This window comes from Malus sylvestris, chromosome 4 (genome assembly GCF_916048215.2).
Source record: "Malus sylvestris chromosome 4, drMalSylv7.2, whole genome shotgun sequence".
NCBI classification, from domain to species: Eukaryota; Viridiplantae; Streptophyta; class Magnoliopsida; order Rosales; family Rosaceae; genus Malus; species Malus sylvestris.
In genome coordinates, this window is record NC_062263.1 from 6,264,783 (window position 1) to 6,290,010 (window position 25,228).

A 25,228-nucleotide genomic window follows, 5' to 3' on the forward strand; every position below is an offset into this window, starting at 1 on the left:
TTTGTCTAACCCGTGCCCTCCTTACTTCTTTTGGCACACAAACTTTCCCTTCCCCCACACTTAGTTTTCTGCACAACATTGATCAAAAGGAATTCCCTCTAAGTCCTGTTTTATTATCCTTTAAGAACAAGGGTATGGATAGTCCTAATCTAGGCTAGGTAAGGATAATGTGGCTAATAAAGAAAATGGCTAACTAAGGCTCAAAGGGGTTAAACCTACAAAACAAATGCATGGGATGAAGGCTTTTTGGCTTTGGTGGTAACTACTAAACAACTTCATCTTCTTAGTTATGCTAATCAATTTTATGCTTTGAATGAAATGGGTATGAGTTCTAGTATTTGGATCTATAATGATGACACGCCTTCTAAGTAGCAACCAAGCAAAGAATGATGAGATCATGCAACGACTTTAGAAAACAACAAATCACAGATTATTACTCTCCAAAGAATCGTTTAGGCTCAAGTCTCACAGGGTTGTAGCGTTAGTTTGAGTTACTTCCTTCAAGCATGTTACAAAAACTGATTTTTTTCTTTGTGATTATATGTGAATTCGTAAACAACAACGATAACCAAGCATAAACAAAAGAGTAAATCAAACGTCCATCCATGTTTATAACTTTCTTTAACGGTCATGCAATTAAAAACCAAATCCTCATCATTGTGTTGGAAGGTACTCTACGACACAAACACACAAAAACAACTTTTAAAACGACTCTTTTTGGGTTTTTTCAAAACTTTTTCTATTTTTTTCTTGAATTTTCGGATTTTCTGGTAAAGCCACATAAAAACACATCAAAACTTTCTAAAAACACTTAAAAACAATGAAAAACAACCTTTGAAATGTTAGGTGGTAAAATCCTACGAATTTGACACAAAAACACTTTGTTTACCCCCCCTCCCACACTTAAACCAAACATTGTCCTCAATGTTTCAAACATAGACTCACACAAAAATAAGCAAATAACACAACTAGCAAACATGACAAATATGGCAAAGTAAAAGCAATAAAGAGTAGGGTTTAGAAACGCAAATCTGATTATGATGCCGGAGCTTCCTAGGTCCTCTTTAGTTGCATGGGTTGCCTCCCAAGAAGCGCTTGCTTTAACGTCTTCCAGCCGGACGATGCTCCATTGAAGGTTTATGGAACCCCACGGCATGGAGGGGTGTTTCCACAACCTGACCTACGAAATACTTCATCTTTTGGGTCCTTGAATGGGATGGGATAATGATCCTTTCTTATTGTCATGTTTTTCTTCTCTAAATCAACACGAACTCTCCCACCACGTTGTCTTCGATTTGGTACCTGCACCATACAAGGTAACAACCTATTAGTTGAAATGGGAATCGAAATTGGAATAGGTGGCTTACCTTTGTACGGCAAAGAAGTGGTAGCACTATGGACAAATGCACAAGGGTTGCATTTGGGCAGATTTGATGATTTCAAGGTTGGGGCCGTGCACTCTTTGTTGTTCACTCCAATTCCTTCCTCGATGGTGGGTTGTGGTACATTCTTCTTGACTAGTGTTGAACATTCCTGCCCTATATTTTCAATTACATTAATAGCACAACAAGAACGAACATCATTAGTATTCTCAACCGATTCAGAAACCTTAAAGTTAATCATATCACCACCAAAGGCCATAGTTACTGCTCCCTTGGCCACGTCAATCTTGGTTTGAGCCGTTTTCATGAATGGTCTTCCAAGTAAGAGTGGTGATGGTGGAGAGTGGGTTGAGTCCTCCATATCAAGCACATAGAAATCTGCAGGAAAAATCAAGTGGTCTACCTGCACCAAAACATCTTCCAACACTCCTTTGGGATATGCATTAGATCGATCGGCTAATTGAATAATAACACCATCATTTTTAAGCTTTCCTAGATTCATAGATGCATAAACAGAATATGGCATGACATTTATAGATGCACCTAAATCTAACATAGCATTATCAAACCTCGCATTGCCAATAACACAAGGGATAGTGAAACTACCTGGATCTTTGCATTTAGGTGGTAACTTTCTTTGCAACAATGCGGATACATTCTCACTTACGTGTACCACCTCTTTCTCCCGAATCCGTTTCCTTGTTATACAAAGCTTCTTCAAAAACTTGGCATACTTCGGGATTTGCTTTATAGCATCGAGGAGAGGGATATTGACATGCACCTTTCTAAATGTCTCAAGAACGTCTTTTTCCTCTTCTTCGTTCTTGGCTTGCAAAAATCTGCTAGGAAAGGGTACATCCGGAGGAATAACATTAGAATTAACTTGAATTGTACCTTCCTTACCCTTATTGGCCGAATTGGATGGCTTGGGTGGTTGCGGCAAAGGTTATTCCATCCTTGCCGTGGGTGAGGTTTGGTGTTCTTCCTCAAACAGTAGCTTTTCATCCTCTTTTTTACTTGAATTGGATGCTTGAGGTTCAAGTCCAACTTGTTTGCCACTCCTCAATGTAATTGCTTTGGCTGTTTCGAATCCCCCTTTTGGATTTGCAACGGTTGAACTAGGGAGTCTTCCTTGGTCGCGAAACTGTCCTACAAACTCCGCAATTTGCCCAATTTGTTTTTCCAAGTGATCCACCCTTTTAGCTTGGGTTTGCAATGCTGTGGTTTGATTCTCTAGCCCCTGAGACAAAGTGTTGAGTAATTTAAGAATTGTATCATTATCCAAGGACGTACCTGAATTTGGTGGGGCAGATTGTATTTGAGTTTGATTTGGTGCGAATGGCGTTTGATAGAAACCCGGGGGTTGTTGCCGAAATGTGTTTTGTTGTTGGCCTTGTTGGGGTTCCCGCCATTTGAAATTCGGATGATCACGCCAACCGGGATTGTAGGTGTTAGAAAAGGGATCATTCCTTTGTTGGTATTGCTGCCCAAAGCCCACGGCATTGAGGGTCTCCCACCCTCCGTTCTCGATCAATTGTGGGCACTTGTCCGTAGGATGTCCTTGCATGGAACATACACCACACGCACTTACATTTTGAACTTTTGGCCCTTCCACAACCTGAGAAAGCAACGTAGTAAGGTTAGCCATTTGATTTTGAAGTTCGGTTATGGCACTTACCTCATTCACTTGGTGTTGCCGTGGGGTGCCTCTTTGTCCAACGCCTTCGTATTGTTGAGCGTTCAACGCTCGATTGGCAATCAACGTCTTTGCTGCCGTGGGGGTCTTGTCCACCAATGCTCCTCCTGCCGAGGCATCTAGCATTTGTCATTCGATTGGTAGAAGTCCCTCGTAGAAGTATTGTAGAAGAAGCTCCTCCTTCATTTGATGCTGTGGACAAGAAGCAACAAGAGATTTAAAACGTTCATAATATGTAGGAAAAGACTCACCTTCTTCTTGTTGAATTCCACTTATCCTTTTTCGTAGGAGGATGACTCGAGAAGTTGGGAAAAACTTCTCCAAGAAAGCTCTTTTCATGCTTTCCCAAGATGTGACCGTTCCGGGAGCTAATTCATACAACCAATCTTTCGCCTTTTCCATGAGAGAAAAGGGAAAGGCCTTCATCTTCAATATACTCCCGTCGACATTGATTGGAGTCATGCTTGAACACACCACCTCGAACTCTTTCAAGTGCTTGTTAGGATCCTCCATGGACAACCCATGGTACTTCGGAATATGGTGTAGCAAACTTGACTTTAACTCGAATTCCTCGGTCTTTCCTTGGGCAGCCGCCGGATATTGAATACATAGAGGTGCGGCATTGTCCAATCCTAAAGCCGAGAGCTCCTTGATTGTACGATTGTCTTGTGCCATGACTGTCTCAACTTCACCCACTCTTGCCGTGGGTTCCTCTTCCTCAAACTCAACTTCGGCTTCTGAGCTTGAACTTGATTCACTAGGTTATGGATTCTTCCTTTTTCTTCTCAACTCTCGCTCAAAATCGTCGTCGAAGTCCAAGATGTGTTCACGAATCGGATGAGTACTCCGAGTCATAAACTAGTACCTAAAAACAAGAAACAAAAACAAAGTAAAAATCTGGACACAAATAAAACAAATTGAAATAAAACAATCCAAGGGATTAGCAACTTTGCTAATCCCCGGCAACGGCGCCAAAATTTGATGTGAAAATTATGTTGACACTCAAATTAACCCTCTTTTTATCAATTGTAGCAAGTATGTAAGTAGGGATCGTTCTAGGCCGGGGATTAGGAGGGATTGCAAAATCACTTGGACTTGACTCAAAAACGAAAAAACAAGTTTAAAACACTAACTAGACTCAAAGAATGTAAAACTAAACTTTAAAACACTAAAACAAACCAAAAGACTCAAAACAACAAATAAACACTCAAAACTGCCTTAAAACCACTTTCTGGGCAGTTTTGGACACTAGGGAAGAATTTGGACGAAAATTGGTTTAAACTTGACTCAAGACACCTAAAAACACAAACTAAATGGGTACATTCCTAGCTTCATCAATCCTTCAAATTCGTCCATCCCTTGTGCTTCATGTGCATGAACTCCATTCTAGCCCAATTTTGCTCCAAAATGCTCCAAATTGCATCCTTTTGCTCACTTTGTCTCTAAAACCTGAAAACACATGAAAATAGCTTAAAAGACTACTTTAACTAAGAAAACACAACATAAATGCATAAGAACTAGCTAACTAAGGCGCATAAATATGCTCCTATCAAAAGTCTCCCAGCTAAGAGAGAAACTATTGTGTGAGAGTTCTTAGGCACCCAGGCTTTCTGCCATGTCATCAAGCCCAACTGCTCCCAGGAGATTCAGCTTAAGAAAGGGAAATGGATGGCCATCCTTGAGTGATACGGTGGTGAAGGCATTCTCGACAAGTACCGTGAGGAGATAGAGGAGCATCGACTAAAGGGTGAACCATTCATCCTCGAACTCGATACTAGTAGTGATGAAGAGTTTGAGGATAGTACCAGTGCTGATGAGCAGACTCAGCAGGGTGAAGATGGTCTCTAAGATGTTGAGGATAGAGGCAAGACACAACATGATATTATCAAGAGTTCGACCTAAGATGGGGATGATTTGTAGTGCCTTCATTTCTTATAAGCACTAGTTTGTTGCATGGATGTTGTGTGTTAAGTTATGTGCCTAAGGGCTTTTTGTGTAAAGATGTTTACGACATTGCTCCATTTATTTTGATGTTAAGTGCCAAGTATTTGCACTATCATTTATTAATACTTGGCTATGTTCGAATAGATCCTTTGTTTGGATACAACCCATGACTTGGGTATAATTGAATTAATACACTTTGAAGATATTTGTTTGTTTGTGTAGTCTTGTTGACAGATACTTAGACTTTATTTCATGTTGAAGCTTCAAACTTGAGTATGCGGTCTCATTTGAGTTGAGGTTTTGAGTTAGAATTTTATTAAGTTAGGGTGAGACCAAGTGTTTCGGTGCGTGGAATGTAAAAGAGTTAGAACGAAGTTATCTGAATCACCTCTTTATTAAGTTCATACCAGATGGCTTTCCTTACAAAAGATGCTGAATGGCTATAGCTCAACATTTGTACAATGTGAGTGTACTTGTAATAGTACTTTAGGTGATCGACATTCCATGGATGGCCAGGGGTCTTACCATCAAAACTTCTGAGTTTGTAGGAGCTAGGGCGAATGATGCCAATGACTTCAAATTGTTTATCCCAGTTTGGATTTAGTGTGTTTTCGCCTGGGACTCTGTAACAGAGTAGTATTTTCTTCAATACCCAATCCCCCACTTTGAAAGAGTGATGTTTGACCGTAAAGTCGTAGTAGTTAGAGATGCGCTACTTATAAGCGATGTTTCTCAAGTGAGCCTGGTCCTTATGTTCCTCAACTAGATCTAAGTTAAGGGTGAGTTGTTTGTCATTTTCACTTTTCATATAGTTCTTTACCCAATATGTTGCTTGCTCAAACTCAATTAGGACAACTGCCTCTGTACCAAATGTAAGTAAGAATGGAGTTTCTTCTGTTGAAGCCTCATACGAAGTTCGGTATGACCAAAGAACCTAGGGTACAAGTTCTGGCCAACAACCTTTAGCTTTGTCTAAGCTAGTCTTCAATGTGCGCTTAATTATTGTTAATGGCCTCAACTTGTCCATTAGCCTGAGGATGAGTTAGGGAGGAGAAATATAAATTGATGTTGAACTTAGAGCAGAAAATCCTGAACTTTTTGTTGCCAAACTATCACCCATTGTCTGTGACAGTTGAATTGGGAATGCCGAATCGGCAAAAGATGTTCTTCCATACAAAGTCTTCTATCTTTGCCTCAGTAATGGTTGCCAATGGTTCTACTTCGACCCACTTTGTGAAGTAGTCAACTGCAATAATCGCATAACGGACATTGCCCTTCCCCGTGGGCATTGGGCCGATCAAATCAAGTCCCCAATGGAAGGGCCAATGATTGATCATAGGAGTGAAAGGCTCAAGAGGGGAGTGAGGAATAGTTGCGTAGCGTTGACACTTGTCACATGAGCGAGATATTTTGAAGGCATCTTGGTGAAGTGTTGTCAACACTTTTTGGGAAGATTTCATTGTTCGAGATATGAGAAGGAAACCCTTGGATAAAAGTTTTCAGAATGATTTGAATTATTTCTACTCAATTCCAAGTCATGAGTATGAAGTAATTTGGAAGCAATATCCCAATGTGATTATTTTTAAGAGGAAAAAATTGGTTCATGCATGGTTTATGAGAATATGAAAAATCAATATTTATTTGGACTGTTGTGCTTCTTGGAATTTTTCAAGGTCTTCAAATTTATTGGTGCTAAATTGGCTATTGTGGAAAATGTTAGTTGGACATTTGAAAGATCGAGAAAGACCAAACAAAACTTGAGGACGAGTTATCGCGCAACAGAAATGTATGACACCGAATTTGGACTCGTCTAATTATTACATGGTGTATTCAGCATATTTAATTCAATGATGGTTCATGTTCTCATTTAAGTTCATGATTAGTCTTACATTAACTTCATGCTTAGTAACCTATTCATGGAAGGTTGAAGGTTGTTCCATGCCTAGCTATTTAAAACCACTACTCATGTATGGAAACACAATTATTCAGAAATTAAAAATTACTTTTAAACTTGTTTTATTGAAGAGTGTTTTTCTTCCTATCTGTAAACTCTTATCTCTTTGGTGGATTCCTTAGAGTGTCGAGTTGTTTATCTTTGAATGTTCACTTGTGGTTTCTCTTTGATCTCCGTTATCCAGAGTCAGACACCTCAAGTAAGGCAGGGTAAAACCTTGCTTATAGAGTTGGTCATTGATGATCAGGTAGCGAGCAAACTTGTATCAAATTTGCTTAGCTTGGACTTTATCATCTGGGAAGGTGACATGAGTAAGGAATTTATAGATTGGGGTGATCCAACTATCCCTTTGTTGTACGTTGCACACTTTCATGGCCATGGTGCTTGGTGCTGCCAACAACTCGACATGAATGTTTCTTCCAATCTCGTCTTCCACTGCTGAGGTGAGGCGAGCCAAGGCATCTGCATGGCTATTTACTGCTCGAAGGACTTGGGTGATATGGTAGTGGAAGTGCTTGAGCAAAAGTTGTGCCTGCATAAGATATGCTTCCATGGAGCTATCCTTAGCGTCAAAGTTGTTCGTGACTTGGTTAACCACTACCGAAGAGTCGCTAAAGATATCAAGTTGTTTAACTCCAAGGTGTTTGGCCAAACGCGCTTACTAGGAGGACTTCATACTAGGCCTCATTGTTTGACGCTTTGAATTTGAAGAGAAGAGCATACTCCATTGCAATTTTGTTAGGCATAGCAAAGACCAGTCTTACTCCACAGACTTGTTGGTTGGATGAGCCATCAACATACAAAGACCATACTGGGAATGTTGGTTCTCCTTTTCGAGCTTCTTAGGGTAACAAAGCCAATGCCTCAGGTGTAGGAGAAATGTCAACTGGATATGTGAATTCAGTGATGAAGTCTGCAACTGCTTGACCCTTCTCAACTGGCTTTAGTTGATAAGAGACATCAAACTCACCCAATGCTATCGTGATTTGATCATTCGTCCCGAAGTGTCAAGACTCTAGAGTATTTGTCGAAGGGGGTGATCGGTAAACACGATGATAGAGTGTGGTTGGAAGTAAGAGCGAAGTTTTCAAGCAGACATGATCAATGCTAGAGCCAATTTCTCAATGTTAGAGTATCGTATCTCTGTATCTTATAAGGCCTTGCTAGTGTAGTAGACGGGTCGTTCAACATTACCATTCTTTCGAATGAGAATAAAACTAATTGCTAAAGCTGAAACATATAAATAGATAATGATAACATCATCAACTTTAGGTTTGGAGAGTAAGGGGCTTTACTCATGTACTCTTTGAGGTTCTTGAATGCCTTGGCACATTTATTAGTCCATGTAATGTATTTCTTACTTCCCTTAAGCGTTTTGAAGAAAAGAGCATATCTGTCTGTGGCTTTAGAGATAAGCCTGGTCAAAGCTGCCACTTTGCCAGTAAGGCTCTAAATGTCTTTTGAAGTTATTGGTTCTCTCATGTTAAGGATTGCTTTGATCTTCTCGGAGTTAGCTTGAATGCATCGTTGGCTAATCATGAAGCCCAAGAATTTTCCAGAGCCCATGTTGAAGGCACATTTGTTGGGGTTCAACCTCATTTGGTACCTTCTCATGATGGTGAAGGTTTCAGACAAGTTGATGATATGTTGGTTAGCATGTTTTCTTTTGACTATCATATCATCAACATAAACTTCCATGCTCTTGCCAATCTGCTCGGCGAACATTGAATTAACTAATCTCTGATAAGTCACGCCTGCATTCTTGAGGTTAAAGGGCATGACTTTATAAAGTTATTTGTTAGTGGTGAAAGCTGTGTGATCTTTGTCCTGAGGGTACATAAGAACTTGCTACCCACGTTGGATAGATGACCTCATGGAAAAAGCCTGTATCTTTAAATTTTTCAACTTCTACCTTTTTTGCCTCGTACTGTTTGGTGTCATAAGATCTTCGCTTCTGTCTCACCGACTTGGTCTTGGGATCAATGCTCAAGCGATGACAGATGATATCGGGAAAAATTTCTAGCATGTCCTCGTATGACCAAGTAAATACCTCGATGTTCTCTTGCAAAAAGGAGATTAATGTCAACCGAAGGGGTGGTTCTAATCTTCATCATACGATCTAGATAGTCTTTTTAAATAAAAAGCTTCTCCAACTCTTCAGCAGACTGTGCTTGCTGAGTGAAAGAGTCATCTCATGGATCGTTAGGTTGACCATTGCCATCACGAAGAGCCAAGTTGGCTTTATCAGGGCTGGTCTTTATGACTTGGCTATGTATAGAGAAGGTTTCCTTGGGCACATGCAAACGTTGTTACTTGACTGAAGAGTTGTAGCATGATCGTGCACTAAGTTGATCTCCTCTGATGTAACCATTGCTAGAAGGTGTTGGAAACTTCATCAACACCATATGTGTGGATACCATGGCTTTAAGATCAATGATGCATGTGCACCCAAAGATGACATTGTACGCTGTCAGGCAGTCGACCACAAAGAAATTAGTGGTAATAGTAGCTGTACAAGGGCCTGTATCAATGGTGAGTGGTAAGTGTATGCTCCCCAAAGGTTGCACGGTATCATCAGAAAAACTTATCATGGGAGTAATTGAGGGATCGAGCAAGTGTTCAACTACATTAAGTGCCCTAAAAGCTTCGGCGAACATGATATTGACCGAAACACCTGTGTCTACAATGATCTATCGCATATCAAAGTTGGCTATGTGAGCCTCCATGATCAATGAGTCGTTGTGAGGGTAGATGATGCCTCGTTCCTCCTCAGGGTAGAAACATATCAGATCCTATTTAGGCTTTTGATAATTGCCTTCCCTGATGTTTTCCACATGAAACACTTAGTGGCCAGACCTCAAAGTTCGTTCACTGTTTTTCATGGCCTTGTGGGAAGATTTAGATAGGGGTGTGCCACCGCTGATAGAATATATCACGTTCACCTGGCGTTGGTTACGGTTATCCCTGGGAAGGTGAAGAAGGAATTGATCAATTTTCCTTTCGCGTGCCAAAGCTTCGATATGGTCATGGAGGGTGATACACTTATCGCTGTCATAACGGTTATACTCGTGGTAGTTGCTAAACATGCATGTGTTTTTCGTGGACTTATAATCTGGCTGCCTCAGCTTTGACTTTGGTATCAAGTGAGCTATGCTGGGGTAAATGGCTATTCATGTGACATTCAAAGGTGTGTATGTTTCATACATTAAGGTAGGGTCTGTCTTAACCTGCGTTTGGTCTATCATATTAACTGTTTGAGGGCAGGCGTTATCATAGTGATAACTTTGGTTATCCCGATAGTGTCCCTTACTCTTCTTATTAAAACGAGACTATTGAGGATGGAAATCCTTCCTCTTGCCTTGAGATTGATATGTTTGTTATCCTAGCAACACATTAAGTAAGGTAGAAGGAGATGCAACAACCGTCTGGAAGGTCGAGGTTTTCTCACTTGGTTTGATTTGGCTCTCATTTCCCACTTGTTAATAGGGGATAGCCATATGGGGTTTCCTTTGATATGTCATTGCTTTGGCAGATACATGGTTATAAGCATGTGTCATCACCTCAGAGAAAGTCTTCTAAGTGTTGGCATTGATCATGTACTTGAAGAAACACTCATGTACACCTACTGTGAAGGCCTTGAGGGAAATCTTATCATCTGCCTCAGCGCAACCTCATGGCTGAAGTGGCTGGCATACTCACGTAGTAACTCGTTTGGCTTTTGGAGAATAGTGTACAAGTCATCTACAGAGTGCAAGTGATCGGTCTGGAAAATGTGTTGAGAAACAAACAGTTTCCTCAGCTCCTCAAAGAAATTTACCGTCTCAGATGGAAGGCAGCAATGCCAGTTCAGAGCTCTACTAGAGAGGGTGGAGGGGAAAAGAAGACATCGTTCTTCATCAGTATGCATTCCGTATGCCATGGTGGACTAAAAGAGGTTAAGGTGTTCAATTAGATCCTCTATTCCAGTATATAGTTGTAAGCCGAGCTTCTACTTTGTCTTTGCTTGGAGGGGTGTGTTAAGGATCATCTTTGTAAAAAGGTCGGGCCTTGGTTAATTCCAGTCAGGTATCTCAGCTTGACTTTCGGCCTTCAACTTGTTTACTTCCTCAAGGAGCTGTAGGACAAGAGGGTCCTAGGTGGAGTCATGTACTATTAGAGCCTTCTTTCGTAAGTTTTCATCACCTCTTGGAAATAGGAAAGTTTAACCAAGGGCATGTGGTTTTTCCTTGGACTCACCGTACTGGCTTCTAAGGCGTGTTTATCAGAAAACCTCTGAGTTCTCTATACCCTCATGTTCGTCTAGGACTTGTCGCTCCTTCCCTGGATTGGTAGCTGGCTTGGGCCATGGTAGAGGACCGAGTCTTTCAAAAACCCTTGGGTCATTGATTTTTAAGTTTATATGGATAGGGTTTTCTCGACGTTGCCTCAAGAAGTTTCAACAGTCACAATAAACAGCTTTCAATCCTTCCACTCCCTCTACAAGGAGGTGTCTCCCTCTACTTCTCATGTTTAGGGTCGAAGTAGCTGGGTTGAGAGAAGTCTCACGTTGATCAACATATTGATGAGTAGCTTGCTCCTCATTAGGAATATCCATGCTGAAGACTGGTGACCCTTCGTGTTGGGGGGTACCTAGGTGATGGTTAGCGTCCACAAGAGCAATGGGCTCGTGTGACTGAGTATGCCTAGCCTCATGGAGCATTCTGAAGAGCTTCTCATACTATTCCTGGAAGATTTCATTCTTCATTGCTATCTTGTTGTTCTAAGCCTCCAACTCTTCAACTTTAGCTTGAAGAGCAAACTTCTTTCGTTCCTTCCTTCGTTGCCTCACGCTAGGCACAAGAGGAGTGTCGTTCTGCGTGCTGTAACTTCCTTCACTCCCCATGTTGGAGATGGATGCCTAATCGAATGAGAGTGTACGAACGATGGAAACTAGCTTGACAAAGCTAAAGAGAGTAGGAATAAGTGTGCTTCCCACAGACGGTGCCAAATGTTGATGCACAAAATCAGTGAAAACTTTGAAACAACGTAAAGTGTCAAGTTTGTGACCTTCGCTCGGTTGCTCCTATCACTAGTGAGGATAATATGTAAAGAGATAGAGATAGGAAAGCAAACACAAGATGTAAATGGTTTACCCTAAGTTTGGCTACATCCACGGAGTAGAGGAGTTCTCATTAATAGCGAAGGGTTTACACAAATACATAGGTTCAAGCATAATCATCATTAGTGGGTACTAATGACTAGTTTAAGTACAATAATGACATTAAGGACTAATTGTAGGAGAATGGTCTCCTTTTATAGTTGAGGAGAACCCTTAGCTTTTGTTCGCGGTCGATGTAGGACTCTATGAGCTTTATTCTGATGTTAACATGTGTCTTGCTGCGATTAGCCTCCCGGTTAGTGAGAAATTCTTATGCTTCGGCAGGGGTGCCTCTACATGAACCCCTCAGTGGGTCTTTGAAGGTATGACGTTGACTGGTGCTTGGTAGTTTCGGGATTGGTCAAGTATGGTACAAGCAGGCATCATCCGTATACTAAGAACCATCATCGGAAGATTCACAATTCTCATCAAATTGTTTAACTAAGACGTGTGCTGATACTTTTGGTGCAGTCATATATAAGAAATGTTTCGACTCCTTCATGCTATAACAAATGATGCAACAGATTCTGATCAGTCATCGTCGTCATCATCTGTATTACCATAATGATAAAGAAAGCACAATTCATGTCAGCAAGACAGCAACATATACGTATAACACCCCCATACATACAGGAAGAAATGATTCAAATGATAGAACTAGAATTGGAATTCTTGTCAAATGAAAAACTAGAATTGGAACTAATTCAAATGGCACTCCATGACTAATGGCAACCAACACGCCATTTTGTTCTTAGGATCCAGAAAATCGCATCCAAAATTATCACGATAGATATTACCAATTTGAGTTCCCACTGTCCATAAAGAAAGCAAATATCTCAAATAAAAAGCAACTAAGCAAACTGTTGTAAATCCATTAACTAGAGTGTTTGATGATAGGTGGTCGTACATAGAGATGGGCAAAACATCCGCGGTATGGGTTACCGAGGTTATCTACCTATTTAAAATTCACAGTTTATAAGTAATCGTTCAAGCAAAAAAAGAGCTATGGGTATAACCATTTACCCACAAAATTGAAAGGGGTGATTATGGGTATTACCCACAGTTACAAACGGGTAGCCATTTAATAGGTACCCATTTAACCGTTTATTTTGGTGACAACTAGTCGATGAGACTTTGTGATTGGGCACGTGCTAAAGCATTTGAGTGTTTGAAAGTTTAGTTTTGGAATATTTTGGAGATTTGAATCATCTAGCATTCAAGATAATGATTACCTTGATTTTTTTTTTCTAGTACATCGATATTTTTACATTAGGGGGAGATAGAGTTCGGCTAAGCCACACAATGGGCAACCTAATTTGGTATCAAATTGGCCATCCATGAGATTCAAACCTAAGACTTCTCACTTCTAAGCGAAAAGGAATACCACCAGGGCAGCCTAATTTGGTACCGAATTCGCCATCCATGAGATTCGAACCTAAGACCTCTTCACTTCTAAGCGAAGAGGATTACCTTGATATTTTAGAAGCTTTACTTTGTAATCATAAAATCATATGGAGCTTAAATTATTTTGGGAACTGTTATTAGCACTCTAAAAATCTCATTCTACACTCTTTGTAAGTGTATTTTTCTTTCTAATTATAGAAAGTTTGGAGTGCAAAATGAGATTTTTGGAGTGTTAATAACAATTCCCTTTATTTTACTCTTGGTCTAGATGTTATAATTGAAGACTTGCTTGGGTGTAGCAGAAAAATATGTTGAAAATGCATGAATTTTCTTTCCAATATACTTTAGTTTGTAAAAATAAATACGGCTTTGATATTTGACGTTTACCTGGTTAAGTAATGAGAGGTCTTCTGTTAGTAACCCGATCAATTCTTGGAAAATATATTATATTACCTTCATTGATAACTGTGGATGCAAATTTTCGTCTTCTTCTTCTTGGACAATATTGCACCCAACAAAATAAATAACACCTTAGGTCAAGGCCAAGAGCCTCACGCACCCACGATGAATTTGGGGGGCCGGGGGGAGGGAGGAGCTTTAGCTGAAGAACCTCTAATGCCAAAGTTAAAATTTTGAGGGAAAAGTGTTTGGAGAATTTAGAGAATTTTGCAAAAGAGTTGGAATTTAGGTTTTGGAGAAAATGAGGGTGTTTATATAGGGGTGTGGCTGGCCTCTTTGGGAGGAGATGGACCAGCCACTTGGATGGTTTTTTAGGTGAGATTCATGATTTGTAGCTAATTAATAAATTAATTGAATAATAAATCAATTAATTAGCTAATTATTATAATTTGAAAGGAAAGATTTGGGGGTTACCTTGTGGAGAATATTTGATGAGGATGGATGATTTTAAATAAATACCTATTTTGGGCACTTTTGACTTGATTAAGGGATGGTTGTCCACTGCTTGCGCGTAGGAGTTTCGGTGTTCCTCGAGGGTGGTTTTGTCCTTTTTACCCTAGAATCCATGTGTCACCTCCATATTATTCTTGATTATTTTTTGCTCCACAAATGCCCCACACCTGTTAGGCTGCTTGTAGGAAAGGGCAGTAGGTGTAAAGATCTTCTTGCTTTAGGAAACATAAGATTGTTTCCTATTTTGTTGTAGATTCCCTCTTTAATTGGAAATTAGATCCTTCTAGAAAAGGGAAATAAATCACTTCTAAAGTCTATTTAATCTACCTTAAGTAGATGATTAAATTAACTTTAGAGAGCAATCTATTCTACCATACAAGAGAGAGAAAGCTAGAGGATATTTGTTCCCCCTCCCTTAGCAATATTCTACAATTGCCCGTGCAAAGGACTGTCTTTCGTTGCTTTCTTCGTCAAGGTAGTGCAGCATGTCCGCTGGTAGGGGATAGGAGTTGGCTTGGCATGGGCCGATGAGGTGTTGTGGCAGGGACCACTACTTGGGTTACTCGGTTTGGCTAAAGCCAAGGGCAGCTGTGCGGCTGGGGTCGCGGATTGTGGCGTTGGGGCGCAGTGCTAAGCGAGTCGTATGACTTATATCCTTTTAGGCTTTTAGACTTGACACGGGCTAGGCCGGTGATTGAGAGAAATGAAAAGGTCATAGGCCTTATGGGCTGCTGGAATGCTGGGCATGCAGCAGTGAACGACGTTGGCTGCTTAGTCCTATTTGCTGGGAGAAAGGTAGGCTGCCCCCGAGAGAGGAGATAAAGAGAACAAAGTCGGAGGCGTTGGCTTGCCCGATCGCTATAGTGGAGCCTGCTGCGTATGAAGATGGGAAAAGAGATCTTCCCCGCCTGCTCAAGAGGTGTTGGCTGAGAAAAAACCAAAGACTTCTTCCTAGGGGACGAAAGATAGGGCTGCTAAATTTGAACCAGTGACGCCTACTATGCTAAAGATGGTTAGTTCGATTGCTAATAGGATTGCTCAGCGTAGAGGTTCCATCGTGCCCCCAGCACCGAAACCAATGTCGATGCGTCTGTTGGAAGCTAAGTCTGGTTCACCTTTGAAAAGACTTGCTAATATGAAGAGTGATAAGGTGGACTCTGCTGCTAAAGTGGCACCAAGGCCTACTCCTTTGCTGATGAGATTGATTCGCCTGTTGGGAAAGAAGAAACTACTCGTGTGGGTAGCTATAAGGAATCTACTAAGACTGCTTCTGGGGAAGTTGCTGAGATCTGCGCTTTTGAAACCAGATCTGCTTGAAGACATGGACTCTTGTGCCAAGTTTGTCGATGACGTTAGAAAGGTTGTTTAGCCAAGTTCCTTTGTGAAGCATATGGCCAAGTATAGGAAGACTGCTCTACTTGTAATGATGAAAAAAATGGCTATTCTGGCAGCCGAGTCTATGCTCCTTGAACAAGAGGATACCAAAGCTACCGAATAGGTGGTAAAGGCTGTGGTAGCCGAAGCTTATTCTTCCGCCAAGAAGATCAATAGGTTGGAATTTGAGCTCGTCACTTTGAAGGGGTATAATATATCTACCCCCACTTCTCTGCAGCTTGAGACCACTCGCCAAGAGATCGTTGACTTGAAGACTAGGCTTGACACGATACAACTTAAGTAGAAAGAGATCGGATTTCATATACCTCAGATTCAAGATCTTGAGCATGCTGTTTCTAAGCTTCGTTCCACTGCTTATGCAAAGGATGAAGAGTTCATTGCTTCTTATACCCAAGTGATCCACTTCAAGAAGGTCGTTGATAGGCTTGAACCCTAAGTGTTGGAACTCCAAGGTGCACTAAAGATCAATGAAAGTTTGAAGAAATAAGTGGATGAGCTGCAACTCGTCTGTGTTGATCTGCTCAAGGAAATTGGGCAGCCGAAAGGTGAGAAGGCTAGGCTAGAGGCTTCGCTTGTTCAGAGTAAGGTTGATTTCTATAAGCTGGGTTATGTAGATCGTCTCTTTGATAAGCCGTCTGACTTCGAGTTTGCTGGGAGAGACTTTGAAACTTTCTCTATTTCTCCGAAAGACTTGCTTGTACTTTTGAGGCCTCCATTGGTGAAGTAGTCGGAGATGTTGGTTCCCAGGTTGGAGCAGCTGGGGGTGAAGTGCCGAATGGTGCCGTTGCTGAGAATGTTGTAGTTGCTGAATATGTGGCGACTAAGTAATCGTGGAGTGTCCAAGCTACTGAAGAGTAGTCTTCTACGTAGTCTTTAAGATTTTCTCTATTTCCCTCATTGCTTTTTACTTTGCTTGAACTCATTCTGTCGTTGCTAGTTGTTTATCAATTTTGCTAGAAAATTTAATAAACTTGCTTCCTTCTTTTTTCTCCATCTTTGCTTCTTTTGTTCATACCTTAACCTTTAGACTTCATAGACCAGTGGCAGGCGTGCTACTTTTCTATAAGTAGGTAGGCCCGCGTAGCCGATGCAGTCGTAGGTGTTGGTGTAAAACTTTGCAAAATTGTTAGCCATAAGTTTGGCAGCCGGATGCCTTACTTATAAAAGCAGACAAGTTCGCATGACCACTAGGCTGTTAACCTTGGCTTTCTCCAATTTCGTAGGTTGCGTATCACAACACTTTAGGACTTGGTGTAGGTCGTTTCGCGCTTGGCAGAGGTAAAGCTTATCGACTACGTAGCATGTTGACAATGAATAAAGGTTCGTATATGCACGCTAGCTTGTTTAACCTTTCACAAGAATGTGCGGTTGTATAAGTTTAGCGTGGCTTTACTGCTTGAAGGGCAAGTTGTAGGCAGTCTTTTGGAAATCATAGGCTACCTTAATGTACTCCATAGTAGCTTTAGGGTTCCAGGGCAGCCGTCTGTAGGGCGTACTACGTAATGTGCCCCTCCGTCTCTGGGGCCAGGTTCCCCGCGGATTAGGCCAAGAGACCCAAAATCCTTCAGCTAGCTAAGCCTTGAAAAAGGCCATTGTGGCTACTTCTAGGAATCCCTGTGCAAGCCATCGTGCACCTAGTTATACTAAGGCAGCCCAACTCATCCATGTCTGGATATTCAGAGTGTAAAGTTTATCTTCCCACCTTGGAGAGCAAACCCATGTGGGTGTCAGGGAATTGGTTTACCCTCTCACACTGGAGAGCAATTTTGACTTGATTGAGGAATGGTTGTCCACTGCTCGCACGTAGGATTTCCGGTGTTCCTTGAGGGTAGTTTTGTCCTTTTTACCCTAGAATCCACATGTCACCTCCATATTCTTCTTGATTATTTTTGGCTCCACAATAATAGCTAAAAATATCGTCTATAAATTATTATTTCAACTTCCGGAATGGTATGAGGACTTAAAAGATGAAAATAGGAAAATGCATGTTAAATGTACCAATAACGGCGTTTAATTGTCAGAAAAAAGAAATTATGACAAATTTCCTTTTTAATTTTTAAATGTAAAAAAAACAAGTATGCAGTTACGGTTAAATGTGTACGCAGTTATGGTAATGTTAACCTTTTATAAAAGATTATTCGTATGGGTATACCCATTTATGAAATTACCCAACGACTAAACGGTTATGCAGGTAAAAGCTTAAATGGTTATGGGTAAATAATCGCGTTTACCTGCTCACTGTAATCATTGCCCATCCTTACCTTATAGTTTGATGAGTAATTTTAAGAAGGTGTAACTTTTTTTATACCATTTTAAACATGTATGAAACACCATGGTGATGGAAGGCAATCATTGATGCTTTCTCAAAAGGCAATTGCAAGGGGACTACATTTTTTTTGTCAAAAAAAGTAACATTCAAAAAAAGGAAAAAAATGTTACAGGCCAACAAATGGAAGACAGAATAACCCAAAATACACTTGGGGAAACTTAAATACAAACGCTCATCCTAATAAGCAAACAGACGAAAAATAAAACCCTAATCTCAATCTTCCGGGGAAAACCAGCTCCTGCCACCGCGTCATGAACATCTTGCTAGCAGCCACCAAGGCAACAACACTAGAGAAAACAATCGAGTGAGCAATTCAAACAAGACATCTTAGCACAAAAAACACAAACCCGCAACCAGAATCACACCAGATCTAGATTTCGTCACCGAAAATGTCGAACCGAGAAATAGTTGCCAAATCCAAGTCCCATTTACCAAACCCTGCAAATATATATAAATAAATTAACACATGGATAGAAGGTGAGGCTAAAGGGGCATGTAAAATACCCTTACTTTGATAGAAGTCGTAGAACACTTGGCCTTGAAGAGAATTCGATAAACCAGTTGGGGGAGGGGAAGTGAAGGAGGAAAATGGATACTAGATCTAGTATCCATTTTCGGTTCAAAGCCTATAAATCAGAGCAAAGGAGGGGGTGGGAACAAATAATGAGGAAGGAAGGTAGATGGAAAAGGTGGGGGAGAAAGAGGTTTGGGTTTGAATAGGCACGGCTAGAGAAGATAGAAGGCAAAAGAACAAAAAGCAGAAAACCGAGGAAGTGGCATGGAGATCAAATATGAGAAAAACTCAGGGAATATTTGAGACAAGCTCAAGGACAACTGAGAAAAAAACTTAGGGTAAACATAGAAGAGATAGGAAAGGAAGAAAGGAAGAAAGAAAGGAGAATGGGTGGTTGCCATCGGCACCCAAGCCAAAGGCTAGGGTCGGCGGCGAAAGTTTCCTGGATTTGTGTTTCAACAAAGAGAGTTTTAAAGAGAGAACAATTTTCTAGTTTCTCTCTATCTCTATCTCTGAATCGTAACAATCATGTCTTCGCAAGGGGACTACATTCAATAGTTGACATCTAAACTACCTCTTTAATAGAAGTGGACCCTATCTCTATTAGAGAGGTCGTTTAGATGCGTTTACCAAATGTGTTCTCTTTATTATCACTAGTCTCAAAAATTAGGACTAGAGGCATATTTTTCTTGTTGTTGTCATTACAAATTAGTATATTCAAAAGGTGCTACTATTGACACTTCAAAACTTTATTGTCCAATCCTAATATCTATTTTTTCTTTCTAAATATACAAATGTTGAAATGTACAATGAGATTTTTTGAGTCTTGATAACAACTCCAATTCAAAATATGTACTCATATTTGGGATAGTTCTATCCTCTACTTACTACTGTTAGAAACGAATATTTGAATTATGGAAACAGAAGTACTAGCATTCGTGGGAAGGAATACTATGAAAGGGGAACACCAAAGTGATCGTCTTTTAAATCTACAACACTTTTAAATGTTTTCACGTGGCATCGCATTATTGGTTTTGAAACCACCACCTTAGCATTCGTGATGCGCCTCTCAGCATAGGATGCCACATTGCAACTCAACGGTTGTATGAAAAGTTATCAATTTGGAAGGTGAAGAATTGGATTAGGAAAAAGGATAATGTTACGAATACCAAATTTTTTAAGCCAAATTGCAAATTAAATAATGCGTCACCAATAAAAAAAAACAAACATGTTAATTGACACTTAATTAATAATCCAATCGTCTACAATCACATCATTTGTTTTACAAATTTGGTTTAAAATTTTGATTTTCCTAACATTACTCAAAGGATTAGGTTGAATGAGAATTCGACATTGGGATATATAATATTAGGGGTTAGGCAAACAGGTCATGGACCCACGGGTCAGGGCAGATCCTTACGGTTAGGGGCGGGTCCAAAAATTATAAATACAAAACGGGTTGGGCCGGGCCTATTCCTGATAAATAACGGGACGGGTCGGTTCTAAAAGTTAGAGAAAACGGACTTCATTCCTACTTACTATTGTTTATTACCCTTCTCAGGCCCAATTTCGCTCAAGCCTCACGACCTTCATCCTTACCTTCTCTTTCTCCCGAGTCCAGTCTGAGTCTCATCCCTCATCTCTCGATATCCTCCCCATCTTCTCTATCTCGATCTCCCCTCTCTCGATCTCCTCCCTCTTGATCTCCTCTTTCCCGATCTCATCCCTCTAAATCTCCTCCCTCTCTCTCTATTTCCCACAGTCTCTCTCCCCCCCCATCTTACCCGCCCTAAACCCAGCTGAACCCCTTTATTCCTCTCGTCTTCTCCAACTTTCACAAAGCATAACCAGGCATATACCCAGGAACCGGCTCAAGATTCGCGACATCGAGCTCCGTGTCCCACGCCGTCCTCCATAGGTACAGTAAAATTACACACACACATATATATATGTATCTAAATATTTAATTTAAAATGTTAGCTTTGAATTTATGAAATGATTGTTGGGTTTTATGTGGCAGATGTGAGGGTGGAGAGCTTCGAGGTGCTCGACAAGTGCAAGAGGAAGGTTGTGGCGACGATAAATCCGACGATGATGGTGGAGCGGGTTTGGGTCGAGCTTGGCCGAGACGATGAGCAAATCTGGGAGGCGTCAAAACCAGCCATAAAAAAAACGTAAAGAGGGCCCATGGACCCGGTTATGTCCAGTTCTAGTGATCAGATTTGCAATATCCAGCCCGGTCTGGCCCGTTTCCTATTTAAACGGGTCCGGCCGGGCTTGTGCCATATAATATTATAATAATAAACAGAAAGAGATGATTCTTGTATCCAACAACATTTTTTTTAAAAGAAGTACGATATTCATTGCAATCAAATTAAACACAAAAGAATAAACCTGATATGGCTCTGACACGTATAGCCATAGGCTTTGCTAATCTCAAGCCTCAAACCCCATCCTCCATCGTATCACCGCCACCCCACCACCCTAAAACCCTCTCAAACTCCACCTCACCAAAAAGCTCAACTCCACTGCTGCCATTCATTCGTCACTCTCTCCTCTTGAGTTTTTATCGTTTATAACCAAAATTTATTTTCTAATTTCGAAAATGTCAATTTTTATAATAGCTTTCAAATATATTAAAAAACCAATATGAAAAGACCTATATACCCCTATAATAAAACTAATTTACAACCATAAGCTAAAACCCGTTTGATCTTTTACGTTTGTTCAAAGATGGAGACTGGAGTTCAACAAAATGAAAATAGATGGAGACTGCAGAGGCTCCGCCTCTACAAGTTTTCACCGGTAAATAATTGAGCTAATTAGATAGCAATTAAAAAAGGATTAATGTCTATGGGTTTTTTGGTTTCATATTTTTACTAGTTCGTATATATTAGCGTCAATTTCTTGCAATTAGGTTTTAATTTTTAAGACATATTATGCCTTTTTTAGATTTTTTTTTTTTGGTTGAAATTCACCTTTCCAATTTGATTGCAATAGTTCAATTCAATTTCTTTATTTTATGTTCTAATTTCTTTGATTTTATTGCTATTTTGTTATTGAATTTCAATTTTTTTTTTTTTTGCCAAAGTATTGAATTTCGATTTTCAGTGCAAGGAATCATAGCGATTGTTTGGCCTTATTTGGATCTACACTACCAATAATATTATTATTTTTGAAAAATCTTTAACCCAGAAGGATGGAAGTTCCCATTAGGCTACCACTCAAATTGGGAAGAAACCAAATTAGGTTTTGGTGTGTATGTTTAAAGTTGTTGAAATAGGGCTTTGGCTTTGAAGACTTGTTTATTACACAGATCGAGGAAGAAGATGAAGAAGGGATATAGCGGAAGCTGGTGAGAATCCTAAATAACATGGGTTTTAATTTTGGGATATTCAGATCAATTCAATAAGAATTTTTGCTATATTTGAAATATTTTGTAAAAACTAACATTTGTGAATTTAGAGGGTAAATTTTGGTTATGGTTGATAAATACTCCTCTCCTTTCCTCTTCCATGCTTTCATCCACCAATCTTGGGCCTTCAGCATGGGCCTTGAACTCGCGGAAATCCGAGCAGGCCCATCAGCTGCCCGTTTACCCGGACCCGGACGAGCTGCGGGACGTTCTGGCGACGCTGGAGATGTTCCCGCCAATCGCGTTCGCGGAGAGGCGAGGTGGCTGGGGATGTGGCTGGAAAAGGCCGCCGTGGGAGAGGCGTTTCTGCTGCAAGGCGGAGACTGCACCGAGAGCTTCAAGGAGTTCAATGCCAATAACATCAGAGACACCTTCAGGGTGTTCTTGCAGATGGCCATTACTCTCATTTACGGCGACCAAATGCCCGTCATCAAGGTACCCTTTTCTTCTTCTTCTTCTTCTTCCTCTTCAATTAATTGTCATTTGGGTTTCCTTTTAATTATCTGAGTATTTAATTTTCCCCTTTTGAAATTTGCTATCTTTTATGTTTTTTTATTTTTTATTTTTTTGGTTGACGAAGCGATATTCTATTATAAACTACACTGGTGCAAGTAATGGATATTCGGACGCGGGTGCAAGAGAACAGTCTACCCCACATATTTTCTTAGGATTAGTTTCTGTTTTCATGGGATTGATTTGCACTTGAGTTTTTGTTGATTTCTGAAAGAACGCTTTTATATTACCATTGAATTGGTTTTTGTTGAATTTTGATCACTCTATTAATTGGGTTTTCATTTCATGACACAAATTGTTAAGTTGCTGAGTGCAACCATCTCCTCAATGCCAATTTTTGTTGCTGACAATATAAGGGAAACAATTCAGAAGTTTCTGGTGTTGATTTTAAACCCCCTCAGTTGTTCTTGTTTATCGATAGTCTCTGGTGTTAAGCAAACTTATAAGCTGATGCTATGCGAATATATGAACAATAAAGTAAACACGCCACACACAAACACAAAGAATTTAGCAAGGTTCGGCGAACTTTGCCTACTCCTTATGTGATCACCTGCACGATGGAGAATAACACCTCAATTACAAGAACTTATTGAAAAGCCTCGGTTTGAACCATTTGAGGTTAGACATGGCGTGAAACTCCCAAGTTATCGAGGAGACATTATCAATGGAGTTGCTTTCGATGAAAAATCCAGAATACCAGACCCACAAGAGCATACCTCCAATCTGTTGGCATACTGAACCTCCTCCTTAGAGCATTTGCCACTGGTAGATACGCTGCCATGCAAAGAATCTCAGATTGGAATCTGGACTTCATAGAACATAGTGAGCAAGGAAACAGGTGTGTATCTGCTTCAAATCACATCTTGACTTTCATGTGATACTTCCAACCATAACTATTGGCTTTCTGCAAATTAGCCTGCACTTCTAGGCATCTTGTATTTCCATCCGACGCAGAAAGCTACTTACACGTCAAGCATGCAATTGTCCTTTTCTTAAGCAGTTAGCATTACCATATGAGTGGTCTGAAATATTATCAATTATACTCCTCAAGTTCTGGAGCGTGCGACAAATTGGCAAGGTGTCGTTCTTGTCATTAAATTACAGCTCTCTTGTTGTACTTTGAAAATTAAATTCTTTATCTTCTGGAAATGATTGATGGAGTCAGCCCCCTAGAAGTTTATCAATTATACTCCTCATGTTCTGGAGCGTGCGACAAATTGCCAAGGTGTCATTCTTGTCATTAAATTACAGCTCTCTTGTTGTACTTAGAAAATTAAATTCTTTATCTTCTGGAAATGATTGATGAAGTCAGCCACCTAGAAGTTTATGCTACCATGTTTTACAAGACCCAGATGCAGATTATTTTTATCCTCATACTTTAATAGAAAGTTATGGTGTGAAATAATTTATGTCAATGTTTTACAATCCGTTTCTGGCATTAATATTGCAGTATTATAACATATGTCTCACGACTGGATATATGAATTTCTTCAGTAAACCAAATAGACCTTATGAAAACTGTTTAGGATTGTTAAGTACTTACTTCTTAGTGCTGGGCCCTTAGCATTGGGCATGGACCATATGAACTACTGCTCTATTACAGATTCTTTAAGTTACTCTCTAAGTGTACAGGCAAGAATAGTTTCTTCTTTTTTATATGCGTCACTGCATGTATGTTTTATGTATGTATTCTTGGAGTATACACTACTGGGTTAAATATGTGGTACTAAAAGACTGTTTTCCGAGTGGACACTTGTCTGTCGGTATAACATTGTTTATATCATTTGATGAATTTTGAATATTACAGTCGATATTCTGTTTTTGTTCTCTTAATTATGTCTGCCATTATCCCCTTTATGGTGTGGTACCTATGTTTCTATATCTGTGCGGGTCTTTCCTCAATTTGACATCAGGATGGGAACTGCTTGGGATTGAATTCTTCCCAAGAACCACAAGCTTTGTCATCCCAAATTCTATAACCAGAAAAGCGCCCGGGGGGAGGGGGGGGGGGGTGTTTAAGAAAGGATGTTGAGAAGGAAATGCAGGTGTGTTCTTGATCTTGTGTTGTGTTTTGTATCTCCTGTACCAGAAGAACCATGTTTATTTAAGACTTCTCAATCTTTCAGGTTATAGTGGACATGAGTAGGCCTGGCAAACGGGTCGTGTCTGTCGTGTTCGTGTAACATCTGTTATCTTAACGGGTCGTGTCGTGTCACCCCCGTTATCTTAACGGATCCTTAACAGGTCGTGTCACTTTACCCAACGGGTAAAGTGACCCGACCCCTTATGACCCGTTAAGAAAAATATTTTTTTTTTTAAATTTGCACATACCACATATTGCCACATAAATATTACTTCAAAACATTAAAACATTTGTCATTTAAGTACTATAACTACACTCGAAAATAAGAGCCTAATAAAAAAATAATACATACACTACTAATCTATTACAAATATTAAATGTGCAAGGATATGCAAAATGAAAGAGTTTTTGTTTTCAAGGTTATAAGTCTTTCTCAAAAGATTAAATCTCAGCCGATCCAAATGGTCATCAATTTTTTAAATTTAATTTAATATATATAATTATATTATATAATTACTATAGTTTTTAGGGGTATAAAATTGTTAAATTA

The 25,228-nt window shown here is 40.0% G+C and overlaps 2 protein-coding genes across 2 annotated transcripts in view; one reads left to right on the forward strand and one right to left on the reverse strand.

The window, feature by feature from the left end:
- LOC126618763 (TMV resistance protein N-like) overlaps positions 1-25,228 on the reverse strand; it is a 54,059-nt gene that overhangs the window by 20,547 nt on the left and 8,284 nt on the right. The gene's annotated exons all lie outside the window — the stretch shown is intronic.
- Positions 9,395-22,987, forward strand: LOC126619753 (uncharacterized). Its single transcript, XM_050288166.1, has 6 exons — positions 9,395-9,515; positions 20,688-20,841; positions 21,401-21,472; positions 21,984-22,022; positions 22,214-22,517; positions 22,663-22,987. Exons 1-6 carry the CDS (start codon positions 9,395-9,397, stop codon positions 22,786-22,788), a joined length of 816 nt encoding a protein of 271 aa, XP_050144123.1. The 3' UTR covers positions 22,789-22,987.